Source organism: Micromys minutus (assembly GCF_963924665.1).
Source record: "Micromys minutus genome assembly, chromosome: 24".
Taxonomy (NCBI): Eukaryota; Metazoa; Chordata; class Mammalia; order Rodentia; family Muridae; genus Micromys; species Micromys minutus.
Window position 1 is genome coordinate 11,473,869 of NC_137959.1, and position 15,014 is coordinate 11,488,882.

The following is a 15,014-nucleotide window of genomic DNA, read 5'->3' on the forward strand; positions in this document are numbered from 1 at the left end:
CCTGTGCACTGCACTGTGGAATCTGCAACAGACTTGCTTTTTACTTCTTCTAACCCCATAGAGATATGTAGTGAGGGTCTTAAGATTTTGCATAGCTCAACTTGTTCTCTTGCCAACAAGTTTCTGATTTCCTTTCCTGTTTCCCATGAGTCATGTGTTAAGAGAAGGCCAGAAGAGCCTTCACCCTAGAGGTCACATTGTGTCATTTAATGATCCCCTCATAATGACTCCAGTTAGCACAAGAGAGTAAGTGTAGGGTTGCTGCTGTCACACATATTTGATAGTCACTTTGGAAGAAAAATGAAGTGGGAAGGGTGTCTTAATTTCATGATCTGTAAGAGTAGAAGAAAGAAAAAGAAAAGAATGGGGAAAATCATAAAAAGATAAATATAAAAAATGCAATCTTAGCTAACTGTAAACACTGTATATTTCTTATCGGTGTGCACAGTAACTGCACAGTAACTACTTTCAGTGCAAATATGAAAGGGGTCACAAAAGATGAAACCGTTTAAGTACATTGTAAGATAACAAGCCAGACAAGACCAAAGGGAAGCAAGACTAGTGTTTTAGTTTGCTTTCTCTTGCTGTGATAAACACTGTCCAAAACCAGCTTGAGGGGGGAGAGGGTTTTTTTGGCTTATTTGTCTGCATCACTGTTTGTCATCACAGGAAGTCGGAGCAGGAACTCCAGCAGGAACCTGGGGGTGGAACTGAAACAGATACTGTGGGAAACGCTGCTTACCATCAGCTTACTTTCTCATTCAACCTGTGGCTACCTGGATAGCAGGTGGTGGGGTGGCACCCACTCACAGCAGGATGGACCCTCCCACATCAATCATTTATCAAGAAAACAAAACCACAGACATGCCCACAAGCCAATCAGATGCAGGCAATTTCTCAACTGCGGTTTCCTCCTCCCAGGTGGCTCTAGTTTGTGTCAAGTTGACAAAAACTTATCAGCATAATAGCTGTGAGACAGAGAGGCACAGTTTTCTACAGTTTTAAACAATTTTTATGCCCAGCATGGTAACACATACCAAATTCCCAGCCTACAGGAAGGGCAAATCTCTTTTAGTTTGAGGCCTACCTAGTCTGTATAGTAAGTTTCATACCAGCCAGAGATACAGAGTGAGAGTCTGTCTAAAATAAGTGTACTAATTTAAAAACTGTGGGGGGGGGGGGCTGTGTGTGGGTGGGTGTGTGCAGGCACACAGACACCAGAAGATTTCTTGTTCCATCATGTGTGGCCTGGGAACCAAACTTGCCTATTAAGTCATCTCACCAGCACCATGCAGGTTTGGGGCAGGGTCATTTTCTTAGTGGCGTGTTTGTGTGTATGTGTGTGTGTGTGTTTTGCCTTTTTTGCTTCCATGAATGTCTGTGCACCCCATGTGTGCCTGGCACTCAAGGAGGCTAGAAGAAGCATTAGATCCCCTGGAACTAGAGTTAGAGAAAGTTGTGAACTGTCATGTGGGTGGTGGGAACCAAGCCCAGTGTTCTTAACTGCTGAGTCAGCTCTCCAGCTCCCCTGACCCCTACAGTTTTAAACTTTAACTCCTTTTGTGTCTGATTGCATGTCATGTAGTATCTTTTATCTGGTAAATTATAAAAAATGATTGGGAGAAGGGAGTAAGCTCTGAGCTCAGCATAGTTCAGCCCCATGTGCTAAACCCAAGTGAAAACAAGGTCTTTTTACTTTAGCATTTACCGTTTAGCAGCATGCTCCAGTGTGGAGAAGTACCTCATACTAGGCTTTTATATCTTTCACCGTAGCATGCCAAGTAATTTACGGGCAAGTAATGACATAAAGGTTGAGTGTTATCCTTACAAAAGAGCCACTGCTGACTAGATGCCGTGGCACATGCCACAGTCCCAGCACTTGAGAGTGAGAAAGGGGATGGTGAGTTTGAAGCCAACCAAGGCTACATAGCAAGGCAAACGTACAAATAAGAACCACACATGACTCGTGAAGGTTCTGTTACCCCGGGTTCACATTGCCCGTTAGAAAGTGGGGCAGGAGCCTAGTTAGAAATGGTGGCACATGTCTGAAATGGTGGCACTCAGGAGGTTGAAACGGAGGTTGAACATTTGAGGCCAGCGTCATCTACATAGAAAATCTAATCTGCAAAAACATAAAAAAGAACATGGACACCATATCAAACTCCCCTAAGAGGGAGCTGGGTTTGTCCTGAGGCCCAGGCTATGCTGATCCAACAGAACCATACAAAGTAATGTATTGTCTGTGCCTTCAGCGTCTGGTCTCACTACACAGATATCCCTCGTCTAGGAACTGGCTATATAGACCAGGTAGGTCTATACTCAGAAGTTCACCTGCCGCCTCCCAAGTGCTAGGATTAAAGGTGTGTGCCATGTGCCTGACTTCTTTATTCTTGAGACAGTCTCGACAGCTGCCCAGGTTACTCCCAAATTCCCTGTACAGCCCAGGCATGCTTTGAACTGTGATTCTCCTGCCTGAGCTTTCCAAGGACTGGGATAAAGTTCATCTGATGCAGCCTCAGTGGTATTACTTTGTGAGATATTTGTTGACTATAGACAGCATCTTATTTTTGTGGCCTAGGCTAGCTTGAAACTCACCATGTAGCCCAGGTTGACACTGAATTTTCAACAGCCTTCCAACAGCTTCCCAATTGCTGAAAGGTTTAAACCTCTACACTCAACCAATCATTCTCTGTATTTTAAAAGAAGACAAGTCAAGTTTGCCTCTTTTCACAGAGAAAGTAGACAAAGTAAATGCAATTTCAAATACTCCCCTAAGGACTTTGAAAGACCAGTTTCTCAGCCTATGTACAGGTAAAAGGTCTGAGCCTATAAACACATAGCGGCTGAACTGGTGGCACTCACTGTGAATGGATTGTCAAGCCAACAACTTTCTTGGAACTTCTAAATAAATGTTTCTCTTAGGTTGCAAAGAACATGTGTTGGAAGATGCAAAACCTGAATCCATTGGTGATGCTGCAGACTTGGCCCTGCCACCTGAAATGCCAATTCTGATTGACTCCCATGCCCTGAAAGACATCCTGGGGCCACCACTGTATGAGCTGGAGGTGAGGATTCTCATGTTTGTGTTTACACTGGTGCTTGCTTTGCTTGACCTCAGACAAGTAGAGTTGGGGTTTCTGAGGCTAAGTTCTGTCCTAAGTGGAAATTTCACTCTGTAGTGCTGCACTTAAGTGCTTTCTGTGACACTGTGGCTCTTGAAAGGAAGCCAGCCACCCGAGCCATGTCCTCTTCTGGGCAGCCAGGGTGGCTTGACCGGGTCATCCCTCCACTTCCTGATGCTCAGGCTCATTGGTTTGCCTGTGCAGAAGTGTCTCTTCTGTGTGTGCATTTTAATCAAGGACGTCCTGTTGTCTTGCCCACCGAGGGCTTGGGAAGGAGGCAGCAAATCAGCCCTGATCCCAGCTACTTGAGAAACAGACTACCGCCAGTGCCAGACCTACGGTCTGCTGGGTAGTCATTCCTCAGGAGCTAAACTGTGCGCTCTAATCCTGCTACTGTCTTTGTCTGCTTTCTTCTTCCCTACGTCTCAGAAGGCCTGGGAGCTAGGATGAACTGAGGCAGCAGATGGAAGTAGCTTATAAAATAGGTGTTGAAGGTATTGTGTCATTTGTGGTGTGTTCAGGAGCATTCGCAGGTAAATTCCCAGGAAATACCTTTGAAGATGTCTCGACAATGAGATCTGTTAAACTACATAAGGCAGTCTCTCCAGCTAACTTTGAAGATCACTTCCCCAAGGCTTACAAAGGGAGAAGACAGACACCCCACACCCAGCTACCTTGTTCTTGTGTAACTTTTGAACTGGCTGTTGAAACTAATGAGCCTCCCCACAAAGCTCCCAGTTACCAGAACAGTCCTTGTTTATTTTTACCAGTGAATCTGAACTTGAATCATAAAACCAAAGATGTTATTTGGGTTGTTAAAATTTTCCTTTCAAACTGCAATTTTTTTTTTTGAAGATTTATTTATTTAATGTATGTGAGTACACTGTGGCTCTCTTCAGACACACCAGAAGAGGGCATCAGATCCTATAGCAGATGCTTGTGAGCCACCATGTGGTTGCTGGGAATTGAACTCAGGACCTCTGAAGAGCAGTCAGTGGTCCAATTCTCCAGCCCATTTAAATTCTTAAGGTACCATGGATTTGAATTTTTTTAAAACAGAGCTTGGGGGCTAGAGAGATGGCTCAGCAGTTAAGAGCACTGGCTGCTCTTCCAGAGGTCCTGAGTTTAAATCGCAGCAACCACATGGTGGCTCACAACCATCTGTAATGGGATCCTATACCCTATTCTGGTGTGTCTGAAGACAGCTACAATGTACTCATAAATATAAGATACATAAATCCTTTAAAAACAAAAAAAAAAAAAAAAAAAAACAAAAAAAAAAAAACAGCTTGGTTGTGGCTGAGAAAAGCAGTTGGTATACCCTCTCACTGTTATCACTGTTTGAAGTGAAGACTTCATGAGTGAAGATGGGGATTCTGACCAAGTTGAGTGGCCTCTTCCTCTAGACTGTCCATAAATAGCTCCTTCCAGTGTTCTCTGAGTACCTAAACTAGATTAAAACAACAGCTTGACATGTTCGAGAACCCTTCTTAGCTGATGCTGGGTGTGGATGTGTTTTTGCCATTCCAGGAGCTCTGGCAGGGAAACAGCAGAAAAAACAAAATGGAATTGTAAGCATGTCTTAGCAGCACTCTGATGTCACCTGATTCTCCTTACAGCATCCGAGCTATTACATGTGAATACGTCTACTAACTTGAATGTAAAGGGAGACTCCCTTGAGTAGTCTGCAAACCCTAGTCTTGTTTCAAGCCTAATCATCCTCTCCGCAGACAAGGGCCTTGCCTCCAGATTCCCTGCAGTCAGGCACTGTGGCTGTGCTCTTGTGTCTCTTACCTCGAGGTTCTGTCAGTCCTGGAGCACATTCACATTGTTCCCTCTAATGCCTGCCAGAGCATGACTGGGATGCCATGGCTCCTTGAGAGAGCACTGAAGTGAATGTAAAGTCCTGGTGGGTCCATGTCTTTCCCTAGACTAAAGGGGTCACACGGAAGTCTGTGACCTAAAAGCAGTATAAAGTTGGCCACAATGAGATATGCAAATGCTCTTTAAGTGTTGATCTTTGAAGTATTAAAACCAACAGGGCTAGAAAAACAACTCAGCAAGTTAAATTACTGCCATGTCTGAGATCCAGACAGGGTTCAGTTTCCAAGACCCATAGGTGGAAGGCAAGAACATATTCCACCAAGTAGTCTTCTGCCTTCCACACGGCCATGACATGTGTGGAACGTTTTCTTCCTTCCTTCCTTTTCTCTCTAAAAAAAAGTAATCTATCTAATATTAAGCTTTTCTTTAAACACCTTAAATGTTTCCTCAATCTGCATGTTAGCCTAACTGGTATATGAGTGGGAAGATACAAATCAGCTTGAGGACTGGGTTAGAGCTCAGTAATACACTCCTTGCCTAAACACACACAAAGCCTTGGAAGACGGGAGACCTTGGGATACTTTTATTCTCATTTGTCACATAGTGAGAAAAACTTTCTGAAAAGGTTTATGTGTCTGGTGTGTGCGCACAGTAGGCATGTGGAGGGCAGATTTCAGTAATCAGTTCTCTTCTATCACCATACGGGTTCCTCTGTGTGTCAAAGTTAGGCCATCAGGCTTGGCAGCAAGCACTTTTACCAGCTGGACCATCTCCCGAGCCCAGCACAACTGTCTAAACCCGGTGATGCCACAGATGAATAATCCTAATGGGAAGGTAGTAAGTGCTGGTGGGTAAACAGGGTTTTGAAGTTGTCTTGTTGAGTCACCTTTGTTTTGAGGCAAGGTCCTTCTTGGTTTTGACACCACATATCAGACTAACTGGTCTGCAAGCTTCTCCTCCTTTGCCTCGCATTTCCTGTAGGAAAGCTGGGCTTAGATTCACACTGCCACCTTCTTACATTTCATGTGTACGGGTGTTTTCTCTGGATGTATATGTACCACTTGCATGCTTGGTGCCCATGGAGGCCAGAAGAAAAAATGAGATCTCCTAAAACTGGAGTTGCAGGCAGCTGGCTGGGCTGCCAATTGAGTGCTAGTAGCTGACCCTAGATCATCTTCTCTGCCTGGCTTCTTGAAGCAACATAGTTAATAATTCTGAGGATTTAACTGAAACAATGTGATTGGCAGCTAAGAAAATTTTAACAAATGGCTTATTATGTTAAACATGACTGCATTCTGAAGATTGATTATTCTTTGGGGTTAGTTCATCCAGCCCTGAAAAGAAGCCATGTAATGAAAAGGATAAAAAAAATGGACTCAATATTAACTTATTATATTGTGAGCACTCATCCTCTATTTGTGTTTTTAAACAGCACTGACCTACGTGTTAATCTTTTTTAAATACAGAAGAGAGCAGGTGCCAGTGCTAGAGGAAAGCGTGCGCTGTGAGCTGCCTGATGCTGAAGGCTGTGACATTAAAGGTCAAAGTGTGATAACTCCTAATGATGCCATGGTTCCCACTGCACACACCTGCTAGAAAAAGACTGAGTGTGAGCACCCAGCCCTCTCCCAGGAACCAGCCAGGCTTTGCCATTCCATAGTGAACCCAGGCATCTGACAGCAGAGAAGCTACACACTGGATTGTACTCGGTAACACGCTGCACTGTCCTGCAGCACAGACACCACAGCACAGGCAGTCTGGACAAACAAGGGGGCCGTCAAAAGTCAGCATTGCCGTCTTCCAGCTGATCATACCTGGGGTGTGTCAACCATGGTTTATCACCTAGACTCATAATCCCGGCTAAGCAGCTTGTTCCACTTAAACTGGCATCCAGACGGCACTGCCCTGAGTTCAGGATGTCACCAGAGTGGTGATAGAAAGCTCGTGAGCACTGTCACTTGTCAGATGAGTGTTAGTGAGAGGAGGGTTGTTCTTGAAGCAAACTCGCATACTAAAAAGCCAGCGAGGCTTTGGATATGTAGAGATGCACGGTCCAATGAAGATACCCTGGAGATCAAGGCTCACGTAACCGGACCCAACTGCTCTTGGAAGTTCCTCGCCCATGGGTATAGCCATGGTGAACACTAAATATGAACATCCAGATAGTGAGACAGGTGACTCAAAGTGTCAGGTAATAAGTTGTCAGAAGTTAGTGTTTAAGTTTGTAGTCTTAAAGGACAGTGTGATTAAAATGCTCTGGAAACGATTTCTACATGTTGACATAACTGATGTGTTCATCTCTGAAGGTATCTGAGCGTTTGAATCAACCTGGAGTGGCAATAGGGTTAGCATGGACTCCCTTGGGTGGCAAAATCATGTTTGTGGAGGCAAGTCGAATGGACGGCGAAGGCCAGCTAACGCTGACAGGCCAGCTCGGGGACGTCATGAAGGAGTCTGCCCATCTCGCCATTAGCTGGCTTCGAAGCAATGCAAAGAAATACCACCTGACTAATGGTACGTGGCCTAACTCACTGGGGACACAGCTGGGAAGGAGGGCCCTAGACCATGATCCAGGAAGTATCTCACACTGAGACAGAGATGACACCATTCAGTGAAGTCCAGGGCTTGGCCTCCACACCCTCCAGACCCTAGTGATCATGTTATCAGTGATCTGGCTGAGTCCCTGAACTAGATACAAAAGCAAAACTTTAAAAATACTGAAGAGGGAATCTTACTGTCCAGACCTCACTCTAAGTATCCATTAATATCTTTAAGAATTTATTTATATGAAACATTCATTTTTATGTTTGATCTTATTCAAAAAAAAAAAAAAAACTAGGCTTAATTTTTCTACATTAAAATACTTTTCCCTCCTTTTAAAGCTTTTGGAAGTTTTGATCTTCTTGACAACACAGACATCCATCTGCACTTTCCAGCTGGAGCTGTCACAAAAGATGGACCATCTGCTGGTGTTACCATAGTAACTTGTCTCGCCTCACTTTTCAGTGGGCGGCTTGTGCGCTCAGATGTAGCCATGACTGGGGAAATTACGCTGAGAGGGCTTGTTCTTCCAGTAAGTATAGAAAACAGATTGTGTACTTGTAACTTTTACTTAAATTACTAATTTTAAATTTGCATAAATAGTAGCTTGCTTGCTTTCTGTAAAAACTTTGGTTTAAAATAGAAGTTAAAATTTTAATACCTGTAACTAACTTATGTTATTTTAAACTTTTGGTCAAGTAAAAGAAAACCTGACCATCTCCCAAGTTTCCCCATTAAGTGTGCTATAGGAAGACGAGCATTTCATCTGAAGGTCTGCAGTCAAGCGCACTGCATCTACATAAAATGAGACTGTTGGGCTTTTAAGCTCATTGCACACTTTTTGAAGTTCCTTTGAGACCTCCTAGCACCTTGTAGAAATCTTAAGAGTACCATTATTGGCAAGATTTATAGCAAAACAATTTCAAAAAGCCTGTGTCTGTAGGTTCCTGCATGCAAATGCTGTGGAAGCTCACAGGCCTTAAGGATTAGGGCTTTCTGTGACTAGGTGCAGGACTTATCTGACAAGATGAAAATCCTCTGCCAAAGTCCTTACACAGATGGGTAGATTGGAGACTCACCAGTCGTTAGGATCACTAAAGGGCCAGGCACTCCTAAAACCAGCAACCCAGGGCGATTGAAGCAGCATGGGCAACTTAGTGAGACTGTCTCAAAGTAAAAAGAAGCCAGAGACATGGCTCAGCAGCAGAGGACTTCTTATTAGTCTTGCACGCAAGACTCGGTTCAATTCCTAATATTGAAAAACAAACTACTAAAATTATTGGACTCCAATATTTTCATTTAACCATGTAAGGACTATGAAGAAAAACAGAATTATATATATATACTTGCTAAAGCTGAAGTAGAGAGAACCTCTTGGATTCCCATATCCAGTATCCAATTACAGTAAACAGGAAAATGGAAGAATAGTCAGAGAAGTAATGGAGCATATCCTGGAGCAGAAGGTAGCTCAACCTAAAGACTGCACCGCCAGCAAAGATGTTATTGGAGTTTTCACCTCACTGACATTGTAAACAGTATAACACACACACAGTCTTGCTGTCAATCAAGTGTGAGTGTAGCATAGAGTTTTAATACTGGAAGGAAGCAGTCTGTCTGTCTGAGCAGGCACCCCAGAAGAGCGCAGTATGGGGCTGAGTGACGGCTATGCAGGAAAGCCTATAGCCTAGCCAGTTAGGTGTTAGAAGGCGTGGAGCCTGTCGGCAGCCTTCGCGTGACTCAGGGTCTCTAACTGCAGGCCACAGTCACCAGGGTGGCTGAGGAAGACCTGTTTCTACATGATGCATAGGGAGCTTCACCCTGGGGGCTTCCCAGTCTGTACAGATAACCTCAAACGGGGTATCCTGCTTCCTCTAGGGCAAGTGATCCAAGATAAATCCAGGCAGAAGCTTTCTTTTTATACCTTAGCCTTGAGATTCACATAGCATCACTTCCAACACAGAATGCTTCACACAGGCAAGCGACAGAGCCAGGCCCACACTGGGAAGGTAATTAGACTCCACCATTTGTGAAGGAATCTTTATGGGTGTAGGTTTTTGTTTGGTACCACAAGAGAGGCCAGGACTTTAATCCCAGAATTGGGGGCAGGGAGCCAGCGGTAGACACTCTCTAGGAGTTCAAGGCCAGCCCAATTTACAATGATACTGTCACAAAACAAAAACAAATACCCTACCGGAGTCTAGTTTGGAGTGTTCTCATTATTAGGTGGCACAGAAGCCTTGCTGTGTGGGAATAAAGACAATAATCCTGTAACACAACTGAGCTTCCTATGTAAGAGCAGTTGTTTTGTTAACTTAAAAATCTTTATTTCTTAAAAACAAAAATGGTATGTACTGATAGCATGATGTTCATACATGTACACATTATATAACATTTAAGTCAACATGTTTATTTCCTCCATTTGTCATTTCTTTATGGTAAAATCTTCAAACTCCTTTCTTGTAGCTAGGAATCGTATAACCAAGCTATTATAATGCTGCTACATAACCAACTAAACACAAGGTTGCAAATGACAAGCAAAAGTATCTATAGCCGTCAAGGTCTCAGATTTTTCTCTCATTAACAGTATTTAACATAGAAGTAACACATTTGTTAATAGGCTAACATTAAGCTTTTCAGTCACTTCCTAGCTCGTGCTATCACAAGATGGGAGGTGGGTTTGAATGTCTAAGTCAGTGATGACTCAGTAAAAGGTAGGTCGATCCACTTGGCAGTGAACATAAACCTTGAGAGTTGTCTGTTTGCCTGGCAGGTGGGTGGAATTAAAGACAAAGTCCTAGCAGCACACCGAGCAGGACTGAAGCAGATCATAATTCCGCAGAGGAACGAAAAGGACCTTGAAGAGATCCCAAGCAACATCAGACAGGACCTAAGTTTTGTCACAGCGAGCTGCCTGGATGAAGTTCTAAATGCAGCTTTTGATGGTGGCTTTACTGTCAAGACCAGACCTGGTCTCATTGACAGCAAACTATAAGCCCCTAACATTAGCTGAATTCAGTTATGAGGCAAGGCTGGTTTGAGGCACCAATTGAGTAAGCAAAATACCCCTAATTTGTGGAAATAATCAAGATAGCAATGTATCTGTTTAAGTAGTTGTTTATTACAGAAATGTTGGTATAATAAAGTAATTAAATCTAGAATTCCGATCTTCAGTGGGTTTGTTATCCCTGGGAAAGACAGAGGTATTCTGTGGTCCTAGAACAAAGAACTTTCTAGAAATGACCCGAATCCATCTTGGTATAAAGTGGAGATCCAGGAACCCCGCTCACCAGTGTGTCTGGTGTGCTTAATAACTGAGTGAGCCAGGTATGGCACAGGCACACAAGAGAAGCAGAGGCAGATGGATATCCTGATGTTCAAAAGCCAGCTTGGTCTACAGCAAGTTCCGGGACTACTTAGGGAAAGGAAACACTGTGTCAAAACAAAAACAGCTGGCACATACTCTTTGCTGTGGAGACCCACAAGTAGACTTTTATCAGATCCTGGAACCAATCACTTGGAATGGAAACTAGCAAAGACAAAAAACTCTAGGCAACTGTCCTTTTGTTGTGTTAAAGGAATCTAGAATGAGCCCCACACGTGACAATACAGGTCTTCGGCTGAGGGAAGCAGCAATGGGAACATTAATTATATGGGACAGGGGCATGTGCTAGCATTCATTACAATTATTACAATTCATTACATCACAAGAGCTTCGGGTGCCTGTACAGCCCGAAAGTGGGTGCAGCTGTGTGTTCTGGGACAGCCCCTAAACTCAGAATCCTCACTTCTGCTACCCCTTCTACTTGTTTATGCCAAATCCCAAGCATGCCAACTTCCCATGCCTGTCCTGTGACCCAGTCAAAGGAACCACAGGATGAAGGCAGCCCCCTATGTTTACTAGCTTTCTAAACCAAGTTTCTAGCATGTCCATGTGTGAAATAATAGTTTAGTAGTATTGCTGACTCAACAAGAATCCAACATAATGCATTTTTAATTTTAGGGTCAGAATCTTACATTACAAAATATATAGTAATATTTTTGACACTTCCCGGATGAGAACAGGGTCTGCAAGTTACCTAACTCTTGCTCAGGCCTGCTAATAATCTCTGGAGGAAATGTCAGATCCTGGACTCCTTGGGGCACTACACTGTGTAAAAAAGGTCTAAACATCCATAACACTTAGTGAGGTATCAACCTCAGTAATGTAGCCACGGAGTCTCCACACCCAGTGCCTCACCCCATCTGAGGTGGTAACATCTTCAAAGCTTGGGGTTCTCTAGGTCCTGACATCAGCACTGACCTTCTAAATACTTAGGAAATTTCAGAGGGCATCATCTGTGCTGTCTTAAGTCAGTCTTTGTGTTGTTTTTCTTCTGTGTGGCCACCTTTGTGTGTGGGCACATATGCAGAGACCAGGAGAGGGAGTAAGATTTCCCTGGAGCTGGAGTTAAAAGTGGTTCTGAGCTGCCTGGTGTGTCAACTGGGAACTGAACTTGGGTCTTCAGCACGAACAGTAAGCACTCAACTGGTGAGCCATCTCTCCAGCCCATCTTTCCTTTCTAAAGATGCCCATTTGAGGTTTACCAGTAAGATTTATTTTTCTAACATTTTGGTTTATTAGGAAGGAGTTTTTGACTGGAAAAAATGTCCATAGAATTTACCACTTACAAGTACCAAATTCAGGGATATCTTTGACATTCAGTGTTCCTACTGTCCACAACTTTTCAGCACAATTTGAGAAATTGAACACATTCCCTCAATTCCAGATCTGGTAACCACTCTAATGCTTTCTTATGCTAAGTGCTTTAGAAGAGTGACATCATACATGTTTTCTTATGTCTGAAATCTCGCCAAGACTCGGGACCTATAGAAGAGCAGTCAGTGCTTTTAACCACCAAACTTGCCTTTTATGGCTGAACAATCCACTGTATACATATGACACATTTTGTTTATCCATTCATCTTTTGTGACTGTTGGGCTATGAACAGGAATGCACAAGTCCCTGCTTTTCTAATTATTTTGGGATATGTGCCCAGTAGAACTTCTGTGGTGGTGCTGTAGGCAGAATGACTTAAAGTGCCCGTTTTCCACACTCACTAGGAAAGGGCTCAAGAGAACTAGCTATTTTGTGCCCTTATACTCCTGAGCCAGGAAGTTAGTTAGCACTGAGGTGGCCATCTTGGAAACGGGCATATGGCCTTCACCATTCAACTTACCAACATATTGATCTTAGACTTCTGCCTCCAGATCTGTGAGAAATATTTGTCCTTTATTAAATTCCAAACAACTGATATAATTCTGTCCAACTTTCTGATGTGTGTGTCTGTGTGTGTGTGTGTGTGTGTGTGTGTGTAGGATAGTGCTGGGGATTAATTATAGGCCTTGCATACACTGGGTAAATACCCAAGCCCTGAACTACACTACACCACAACCCCAGCTATGGTCCCAACTCTTCACTGCCTTGGCCATACCATTTGGTATTCTCACATTCACAGAAATATTCAGGAATCAAAGCTAAGTAAAGCTGTAAGTACCTTGGTTATCAATTTTATAGCATAGCTTCATTTGGTTCTGCCCATTTATTATTCTTCTGGACTTTTCTATAAACTACAAAGACTAAACCAGAAGCAAATGCCTCCTAAAATATTTAATACCAATTAGTGAATCAGTGACTGTAAGGTTATGGATATTCTAAATTATGAATGATATAAAATATACATGAATCTTTAAAAAACACCAACCAGGTCAGTGCATATGCTAAAACACGATTTTTCTTTCCTCTTCCCTGAGAGCAACTAAGATGTGCATTCTAGACTAGAGGTATATCTCAGTAGAATATTGCTTAGCACTGGAGAGGTCACAGCTTCAGTCTCTTAACACACAAAACCACTTGGTGTTGTGGCCACACCACATGCCCTCTTCCTAACAGTGGGGACGCAAGAGTTTCATTTGTAGTGCCAACTCCCCAGAGTATCCGCTTGCACTACAATAATTCTGATCCCCACCCTGAGCACAGTGGTTAATGACAACCACCATTAATTTCCAATACTTTTCATCGCTGTGACAGAATACCTGAGAAGACTTTTGGGGGCTTGTAGCTTCAGGTACAAGACAGGACAGGCCATCTGCCTGTAGCCATGGGCTTGTGTTGAAGCAGAACACTGTGGTGGGGATGGTATGCCAGAGTAAAGCCGTTCATCTCACAGTAGCTAGAAGCAGCGAGGAAGACACTGGCTTCCAAAACACATCTCCGGTAATGTGGCTTCAACCAACTAGCCCTCCCCAAAAATCTATCCAGCCATAAACACGTCCACTGATGAACTTATCAGTGATCCACTTTCCAGTAAGCCTTTGACACCAGTCACTGTGGAGGATACTTCTTGTCAAGACAAAACATCTCCACCTGCTGAGTGAAGGCAAAAGTATTTAGTACTTCCTATAAAAACTTTCATGAAATAAACTGTACTATTAGTAAGTCTTGACATTAAGTCATGCAAGTGTTAATTCTGACAATTTTTCCAAATATACAATTCAGCTGGGACTGTTGACTAGTTTTATTAAAATAATTCATATTACTCTAACCAAAGGAGAACCAGCAGTGAGCTCCTTCCTAGGAGAACTCCTAACAGCTCCTCAGACAAGAAAAGCAATTAGTCTCCAATTTGATGATTAAAGTCCAACACTAATGCTGTAGTAAAATGTACTGTGCCTTACAACGAAAATTATTCTTTATTAAAAAACAAAGCAAACACAAAAGACAAAACAAATGAGCTGGTCATAGCTTTAATCCCACCAGTCCTGAGTCCAGGTTCTTATGCAGCAAGCTCCAAGTCAGCCAGCCCTGCGGGGCCAAGACTGTCTTCCTTTAAAAACAAACCAAAACAAAAAAGGACTTTTAATTTTATGGAAAGAAAAGTCACTATCAATAAAACTTCACTTGAGATGCACTGCAGTGCTTACTATAAAGCTAAGTGCTGCTGAGTGGTACCATCTGGTTCATGCCTCTCTTGGTGAAAGACTTAACTAGTTTAACTGGGCAAGTAAGACACTGACAACTCCTTGTGTTTTGCACACATCCCCACCATGGGACACTACCTTACAGGCTTCCACAACACTATCCAGGCCTTTGCTTTTGGGGCAGGCTTCTTAGCTGCCTATGCAGTGGTTTACTATGACCCTCCTACAGTCTCTCCTACAGAGCGCTGGTTTGGACTGCCTTTTCTAGGATGATGTATACAAATACTGACAGTACCTGTGAGTAAGACATTCATCTTATTCTTGTTCGTCTAAATCACAGACTGACCCCAGGTATGTTTAGCTTGATCCAGTGTTGGGTTGGTTATGGGTGTTTTTTTGTTTTCTGATATCTAGGATGGTCATGTGGTGAGGGTTATATAACCAACCAACACTTTGAAAATAAATGTGCACAAGAACAAATACATTCATTAACTGTAAAATTAACACAGTGAAGAGCATATGGATCTCCACTGGATACGCCATTTTGAGATTTTAAAGTCTAGGCAAAAT

At 43.0% G+C, this 15,014-nt stretch overlaps 1 protein-coding gene across 1 annotated transcript in view; it reads left to right on the forward strand.

Moving 5' to 3' along the window:
* LONP2 (lon peptidase 2, peroxisomal) overlaps positions 1-11,347 on the forward strand; it is a 79,820-nt gene extending 68,473 nt beyond the window's left edge. The window contains exons 12-15 of the mRNA XM_080936972.1: positions 2,923-3,065; positions 7,253-7,460; positions 7,829-8,019; positions 10,258-11,347. Coding sequence (XP_080793098.1) covers positions 2,923-3,065; positions 7,253-7,460; positions 7,829-8,019; positions 10,258-10,479 — 764 coding nt within the window. The 3' untranslated portion in view covers positions 10,480-11,347. The remainder of the gene's footprint in view (positions 1-2,922; positions 3,066-7,252; positions 7,461-7,828; positions 8,020-10,257) is intronic.
* The last annotated feature ends 3,667 nt before the right edge of the window (positions 11,348-15,014 follow it).